The sequence below is a fragment of the Pygoscelis adeliae genome, unplaced genomic scaffold (assembly GCF_000699105.1).
Source record: "Pygoscelis adeliae isolate BGI_AS28 unplaced genomic scaffold, ASM69910v1 Scaffold4, whole genome shotgun sequence".
NCBI lineage: Eukaryota > Metazoa > Chordata > Aves > Sphenisciformes > Spheniscidae > Pygoscelis > Pygoscelis adeliae.
In genome coordinates, this window is record NW_008824986.1 from 401,861 (window position 1) to 410,387 (window position 8,527).

The 8,527-nt window shown below is 46.2% G+C and overlaps 1 protein-coding gene across 3 annotated transcripts in view; it reads left to right on the forward strand.

Annotated features, from left to right (window-relative positions):
- The window catches only part of MICU1 (mitochondrial calcium uptake 1), a 116,983-nt gene that overhangs the window by 107,032 nt on the left and 1,424 nt on the right, over nucleotides 1-8,527 (forward strand). For all 3 annotated transcript variants that reach the window (XM_009325783.1, XM_009325785.1, XM_009325784.1), the window contains one exon: nucleotides 6,871-6,960. In XM_009325783.1, the coding sequence (XP_009324058.1) occupies nucleotides 6,871-6,960 (90 nt within the window). The remainder of the gene's footprint in view (nucleotides 1-6,870; nucleotides 6,961-8,527) is intronic.

Sequence of the window (8,527 nt, forward strand, 5' to 3'; positions counted from 1 at the left end):
GCTGACACACCAATTAAAAAAAAAAAAAAAAAAAAGAAAAAATACCATACATTTTAAAGAAAAAAAGTCCAACTCTCTGCTGCCAGGATTTGTCACAAGTGTGTGCTTTTCTTTTCTAGATTTTTTTTGCGGTTTTTTTTTAAAAACACTCAGTCTGGGAATATGAAAAAAAAAATGGCACTCATTAAAAGTTTTTTAGGCAAAGTGGAAACTCTTGTCTACTAGAAAGTTAAAGCTGATGTATTTAGGCCGCTGCAAAATTAAATGTTTCAGAAGTCAGCTATTCTTCCAGCCACTGCTGTTGTGGAAATGTTAAGACATTAATAGGTTTTTGGGCAGTGGAATTACAAAGGTAGTCAAATGTGTCACACCTCTTCTTGTGCGTGTCAACAGCCCTCCTCGTCTTTGATTTTTTGGGGGAGATCATCTGTACTCTTTGTTTTAGATCACTGTTATCTTAAGACTTCAAGTTAAAAGAACTTGATAGGATTTTCTTTCATTTAAAAGTAAAAACCATGAAGTACAGATGTGCTGCTGCTGCGCAGAGCCCTTTCTGCAGCGTCCCACAAGGAGGTAATAGCCCAGTGAATCCGGTTTACTCAGTGTCTACAGTAAAACAGCAATTGCCCAGTCATGCAATATGTGTTTGTGGAGTATTTAGGTCCGTGCACAGCTGGTAAATCAGTGTGTGATTATGTGTGATTAACGAGCTTGTGCTGGAGCCACAGCCATTGAGCTGGGAGTCCTTTGGCTGGGGTAAGAAACCCTGGGGAGGTTTGGTGGTGTGCAGGGCATGGCTTCAAACCGCTCGTGGGCTCGGCTGGCCCCAGACCCCTGTCCCTACCTGCGGGGTACCAGCTGTCGGAAGAGATTTCCTCAGGCTCGGGCAGAAGAGGAGGGTTATCCTGCAAATCCCCTCTTCATGTATGCCTGGTAGCTGACACAAATCACCCCTCGCGTTCTTCTGTGCTGATCAACCCAGAGATGCTCCTGTGTGTCTGGCAGGAGGCATGAAGAGAGCGTTTTGCTGTGGTCCTAACGAAGGTGCAGAAGTGAGCTGCAGCGATACACCTGGGTTTTGCAGCAGGGATCTCTGTGCTCCCATGCCTAAATTGTCTATGCATTACCCATTTCCATATGCGTGCGCTCCGAGTCTGGATATTACACCCACAAATCAAATAAACAGTAAATGGAGTGTACTTTTCCAGAAGTCAAGCTTTCACAAGATTGCTTATTAAAAACTAGTAAATGTAAAAACTACTCATCATGTGGGGAAGAGGATAGTTTGTATATCAAATAAATTGCTGCTAACCTAATGCAGTAAACGTTATTATAATTTTAGAAGGGCCGTTTAAAATTTAAGAGGAAAAAAAATAGATGGCACCAAACAGCCATAGCTTGACAACCTGTTTTCTGTGTTGAATTAAAGTAGCCTCTTCTTCTAAAAAGGATCACAAACCTGTATTTTAATGATACATAGAATAATGCACAGATTATTTGTTAGTCCATCTTTCATTTTACCAGAAACATAATAGTTGTCATTCTCTTAAATCATAAGCATTACTTAGAAAACTTTCCCAGCCTGGGCTTACAGCTGGCAGCAGGACAGGAGCTGAATTTGTCGCTTATTCCCCTTTCGAGGCGAGGGTGTGAATTGCACTTTTTTTTGGCAGGGTCCGCAGCCAGACTTTCCAAGCAGCCGTTCTGCTGGTGCCGGCAGAGAGCCATGGTATAACTCATTTGTGTTTTAGGGCAAGGCACAGGTGCGCTTCGCTAGAGATGGGCCAAAGCGAGGGGAGACGGCTGAGCCTGCTGCTTGCTCCGGTGGCTCAGCTGGCTTGGAGCGGGACTGGAGCCCAGGAGGGGTTAATCGAAGATGGTTTTATTTGAAGTATGGAGCTTGAAACGGCTGCAGACTTGACAGGGAATTTAGAAGGAGGTAGAGGTGAGTTTTGATTGCAGCATGTATTTGTCATTGAATTGCTGCTTACTTTAACCTGCCTTCGGAGCTGGATGAAAGAAGTCAGTCCCCCATGGAGGCACAGCTCAGATCACTCCTCTGGAGTAATGGCATGTAGTCAATGCTGGTAGTTGCATGGGGAGGACTTCTGTAGGGTAGGTGAGGTTGGCAGGGATCTCTAGAGACCCTCTAGTCCAACAGGGTCACCTATAGCAGCTCGCCCAGGGCCACCTACGGTCAGGTTTTGGATATCTCCAAGGATGGAGGTGCCGCAGCCTCTCTGGGTGTGTAAGAAAGCCTGGATGAGTATTTGCGATAATTTGTGAGAAGGAGAAGAGTTGAACGATGAAATCTGGTGTCCTTGCAGAGGCAAGTCAGGGTCACGGGTTGTCACCTTTGTTGCCCTCACACCAGTGGGTTGACATGTGTGTATGTGTGCATCCTGATGGAGAGGGACAGTGGAAGTGCTTGGCACCGTGCCCTCAAGCAGGGGGTCTGGAGGTCTCCTGCCCTTTGGTTTTAGTACATGCACAATTACGGTGTGGTGTTTGCTGAGCACTGATGCAACGAGTTGGGCAAAGCTCTGTCACAGCAGAGGGTGCCTGTCCACAAGGCTTTTAAGAAATCAGTTTGGTAACCCTGAGGAGGACAAGCTCTCCATAAATCAACAGCCCTGGAAGATGCTGAATACGTTTCAGTTTAGAAACCACTTTCTGTGTTGGAATCTCCTTTCTTTACTTATTTATAACTGTGAATATTACGTAAACAGTGGATCGGCTCTGCCTTTGGTCTGGTAGCTCTGCTTTTTTCCCAGAATCGTGATCTCCATGACTTTCCGTCATGTTCCCTTTGATGTTAAAACAGTTTCTACTCAGCTGCAGGGCTGCAGCCTCACATTTTGAGAAGAAAAAGAAAAATGTGCTGTGCCACAGGATTGCGTAGGGTTTGTACATCTCTATTCTGGATGGATATTCCGGCACATACATGTGCAAATTATTTGAAAAAATTTAAATAGATTTTTGCTAGTTATATTGTCAGTGATGGCATGCAACGTTTCCAACTGGAATGCTTAAAATGAAATGTGCATATCAACGTGAGACCCTACGTACCCTGATTTCTGGGAGCCCAGAGTACATGTCCTGCCTCTGCAGCCTGGGACCATGCAGGGCAGGGACCCCTGCTCCCGTCACCCTGGGTGCTGTGCAGGAAATGAAAGCAGCAACCCAGCTGCCTCTTATTTTGGCCAAATGTGTGATTAATCTCAAGACAGAGGAAAAAAAGTGAAGTTTGCCATCTGGCTAGGCTCTGGCCCATAGAAAAGCCCTGTTTGTAAGCACTTGAGGCATTACTCATGGTGCGGTTCTGGGAATTGGAGTGAAAAAAAAGATAACTGTGCAGACACTAAACTTGCATAAAATAACTCAGATGGCTCATTAAAGGAACCAGTGGGAGACACTAACACTTGAAATTTTAAAAGCCACATAGGTTTTCAAGATAGAAACGTGGAACTCATTTTCGGTGTTATAAAATCCAGGCAACTTCCCCGTGTAGAGATGGATGCAGATGCAGCCATCCCAAAACCCCAAATCTGGACAAGCTTTGTTTTAGGAGACATTTCCCCAGACAGCATCTATTTCATTTTGCAAAATGGTAAAGAAATGACGCTGGTTTACTTCAAATTTTATTTGCCTCACCAAGATACCTTGTAGTCTGGAGCGTGTGCGTCAAAGTGGAGAGCAGCGACACTTTCCCCTTCCTTACGACTCCTTAAAAACCAACAAAATCGTTACCGAGCACAGCACAGTCACGCAGCCCCTGTGAAATAACATTTTTGCAGAATTTCTGCATCGAGCAAGAACAATGTGATGGAGGTGACACTTGCGCAGTTGGATTAATAAGAGAGGAAGCAGTAACTGGTGGCCGTAAGTACAAATTACAGCTGGTAAAACTGCAGCTGTGAAAAATAAATAAGCAGATGTCAAAGAGGAGGGAGGGATCAGGCAACACCCTGTAGAGATGGAAGGAGGAGGGTGAAAACTCAGCAGAATAACATGACTTATAATTAAAGTAATCATTCTAACTTTTTTTCCATATAAGGCTATAGCAAATAACTTCTTCAGTAGCGTACCCGGGGCACCAGGAGGAGAGGATGGTATCAAAGCTTGGTTGAGCACTTTTAAAGAAGATTTTCATTTAACTCCTTTTAGATGTAATTCAGTGTTGCTGTCTGAGGAAACAGAGATACGCTTTTGCTGTCTGAAGGTCTGGGCCTCAGGTAAGAGGTGGCTTACAGCGCCTAAAACCTCTGCCGTCAGGCAAAGTTGAGGTGTTTTAAAGTGCCTCCCCAGCAGAAGGACTTTCTGGGGAAAAAATAAGCTGAGAAATAAGTTTAGATAAACTCTTTTCTGTTACTTAAACCTCCTCTTCTTCCTTGAGCTTTGCGCGTTACTGAGGTCCCTCAGCAGTGCGCGTGGCAGGTAGGAGTTACAGTGCATGTTTTGCAGCTGGCTGGAGCCAGGACTGTATTTAGGGAATGAGCATTGCCTAATCGGGGAGGAGAAAGGTGCCTTTTATAAAGGCATATATAAAATCCAGAGGCAGGGCATTTATCTTGGTAAAAAGGACTATGCCATCCACTGTTCGGCTCCAGCGTTTGCCGCCACTTCGTGTTTGTGGTATTTGATCAAAGAGGACCTATAAATACTGCATTATACTCGTGCAATTTATAGTCACTCTCTCCTCTGGTTTGGGGTATGTGTGATGCTGGCCATCAGTCCCTCCCTCCGGATCAAGGGGGAAAGCTGAAGGCAGCTTTGTCATTTAATTTGTGAGCGTTTGATGTCAGTGTGAGCTAATTAAATGGTGGACCTTTAAAGCCCTTTTTGGAGGGCTGCTGCCATCTAATGCGCCTGCTCGCTTGTGTTGCAGTTCATTCATTCGATCATGTTGCATCTTGCTGGCTAATTTGTGCGTATTCAGAAGAAGAGCGCCAAAAGAAAAGGGATGCATGGACGTGGTGGCTGAACTGTGCTTAAAACGTGAATTCCCGTTTCCTTTGCTATCCAGGTTTTATTGAGGGCTGTGCCGTGTGCGTGGCACAGTATATTCTGCAGCCTAGTTGGCGTGGGTGGGCTGGGAGACACATGCAGTCTCCCCACGGCTCGGTTGGCAAGGTTTCGGTGTAAGACTGGGGAAAAAAATTAATTCAAGTTTTCTTTAATGATTACATTGCCTCTGCCCTCCCCAAAGCAGGCTCTGGCTGCCAGCAGGACACTCACAGAAGCAGTGGCTGTATCCTGACTTACAGTGACAGAACTGAAATACAGAGTAATAACTGCAAACCAGAGCTACGTCTCTCACGTAGGAAAGGATTTTAACTCAAAAAGAATAATTACAGGGAAACAGTGGGTGCCTACTTGAGATTAACCCACCTTCTGTTTAATTTCAGTTCTCTTCTGCATTATTTAGTAAAAGGAGGGATTTTATAGGTGAAAAGGACCCGATGGTGGCTGTGGAATCCTCCCCCAAAACCCCAAACCTCACTCAGGGGAGCAGAAATGGGGTGGAAGGAACCAATAATCTGAACATTCGTGAAAAAAAAAGAAATCCTATTAGAAACACTTTATGCAGTTTCTAATTAATCTGATTATGGTATAGATTGGGTGCTTATTTTTTCCTTTCTGACATGTAACTCTTCAAAATTTCTGAAGGCCCAGTAGCTCTGCAAAGGGACCGGAGTGCATGAACCCAGAAGGATGCTGTGGGTGAAAGCAGAGGCTTTTTTGGTTTCAATCTGATTTTGTGTCGCGCCACTTCCTTCTTTTTCCTTGCTGAAGGGGAGCTCCGCAGCTAAACATTCATCCCAGTTGCTGTGGGCTCGCTGCTGCGGTGCGAAGTGTCTCCGGACAGGGTTTCCTTGGGTCAGACTTCGCAGGGAAGCAATTTAACTTAATATATGCTCACGTTCTTGCAAAGCCCTTCTGGTTTATCAAGTATCTGGAAGGGCGCAGGCTGTTTCAGCCCTGACGAACAGTGACAACTGAGCTGCTCTTGCCTCCCCTCCTTTCTTCAATTAGCAGCTGTCAAAGGGAGACTAGAGGGCAGCCAGATGCACACAAATACATGTTGGGAGACAGCTAAACCAGCCCAATGATGGGGGTTTTTTTTCCCTTTATGCAGAAAAATCTACTGCATAACCCTGCCAGATTGATAGCTCCGCAGATTGCTCTTTTCTAGAGGCGTGAATAAAACTACCGCTTGCTTCTTCGCTGATGAACTCAGCTGCCAGTCTAGGGGGGGAAGTGAAATAATTCATTACAACTCTTTATTTTATTGCAAGGTTAACCTTGTCTGCTTGCTGCAGAGCCTATCACAGGGAGAGGGTGGATGGGTTTGTTCTGCAATTATTGGCCCTGGGTTGCGTAACAGGAAAACCGGTTTTTATTATTCCCAGCCTGTTGGAATAGTTGGTTCATAGAGTATCATCTTTGCAACACTGTCAGAAGGAGCTGCCTTGTTGATCAAGCCCGTCAGGAGAGGTTTCCCACTTGGTGTTTGCTGTAGTGCTGACACTTCTTCCAATTTTGTAACCCAAGGGGGGGGGAAAATCTCATCTCAGTGTTTTTAGTGTTTATCTTGAACACACAGGTATCGGCACGTCGGTGCTCACCAGCAGCCTTTCCGCACCCCATGCGGTGTTGCAGTAGGAAGGCGAAGGCTTTGAGGAGCCTGGTTTTGAGGCATGTGCTGGGGCTGGGGACGAAGCTTATTTCAAGCCTCTTTGAACATGACACCTTTTCGTAAAGGCAGTTTTCCGTGGAGGAGCAAGAGTCTTCCCCTCCTCTGCCTGCATTCGCTGCGGTTGGCAGATCACGACGTCTCGCTAACCTTGTGCCCTCCCTCCGTTGCAGTGACGATGCAGCAAGTGGCCAGGACAGTGGCCAAGGTGGAGCTCTCTGACCACGTGTGCGATGTGGTGTTCGCGCTCTTCGACTGCGATGGTGAGTGACCCCAACCTCACCCCGTTCCTCTCGGCCAGGCTGGGTGAGAGTCGACCCGGTAGAAGAAATAGAGGGAAAAAATGCCCGCCATGAAAACTTGCCATGGCCTTGGCTCTTCTTGCCATGCCACCATCCGCTCTTTGGCCGTGGATCTGTACTGATGCTCCTGCCTGTCTAGGAAGGGTATCTGGTGGTACCCAGCTTCCGAGATGTTGATCTTAAAGCACTGGATGCAAGCGTTTGGCATGCACAGCTTCCCCCCCCTGCCCTCAAAACTCTGTTTTGTTCAACAAAACGAGCTGTTGTGCTCCGGTGTTGGAAACGAGCCTATCTGGTACTTTGTTATCTCCAAAGTCCTGGACAAATATCAGCTTAATAAATGGCAGCTCTGTGCTGTGCTGGGAAGCTCATTGCTTTGCTGGCCCGCAGAGGATGCGAGCACTTTGGGGTAGCTTGGTGCCACAATGAAGCAGCCTCGGGTTGATTTAATAAGAATTAGTGGAGTCTTTGCCACCAGGGGATGATGGCAGCAATTCAGAACTGGAAAGTAGCAAAATCCTGCATTTGCCCAAAACTATCAAGCCGAAACCAGAGACCTTGCTGGCGCCCTGCTTCTCCAGCACAGTCACTGGGATCTGGCAGCTCTGAGCAGCAGCGGTGATGCATAAATAGACAGTTGTTTACTTTCTGATATAAAAATGAACATTAAAAAAAAAATATCTTTATTTTATTCCTTGTTGCCCCTCTTGGTTTCAGCCCCACCTGCTTCTTTGCACGTTTCTAAGGTTGCACCTCTTCTTTTATTTTTCTCTGTCCTTCAGTGCCACTTTGATACAACCCTCAAGCCAGGTGATCAGGCTGGAGACTAGAGTGAACCGAAGCGTAGCCAAATATTCTCCGGTTGCATCCTCTTGTAGGAGAATCTGCTAAATATTTTGATAGCAAACCTTTGGGGGGAAAGACTGTGGTTGCCAGAGGAGTCCCTGTAAGGAAGGAATCAAGTGGAAAAGCAGGCGCAGACCGTTTTGGTTTTTGAGGGTTTTTTTTGTGTTGCCACTCTGTCGGTGTTTATAGACGTTACCATGCACGCATCAAAAACCTGCAGCACTGGAGGGAATTTTACTCGCCCCTTGATAGTTTGCTGGAATTTCACTGCCCAGATTTGCATTCGGATGTGAGGCAGGAAAAGAAGCTCTCAAATGAAGAAAACTTGTTCGTGAAATGTAATGATGTGGTTCCCCATATCAGCCAGAGAGATTCTCGCTCCTTTGATCTGGGGAACCGATGGCACTGGCGGGTTTGTTTCTTGAGGGCTGATGTCCCTCCTATTTCTTCTGTGCCCAAAGATGGGTTGCTTTCCTGTGCTGCTCCCCAAAAGCTAAAACTGTGCGCCATAGGCAGGGGAGCAAAACAGGCAACAGGATATGTGCGGCATCGTGGCAGAAGGCATCAGCTGCTTAGCAGACAGGTGTCCGGCTGTTGGTCGTGCCGTGGCTTGCTGTCCCCTCCAATCAACCAGCGTCCTAAATAAAAATCCCAGAGGTTTTAATTTATTGGTGGTTCAGCA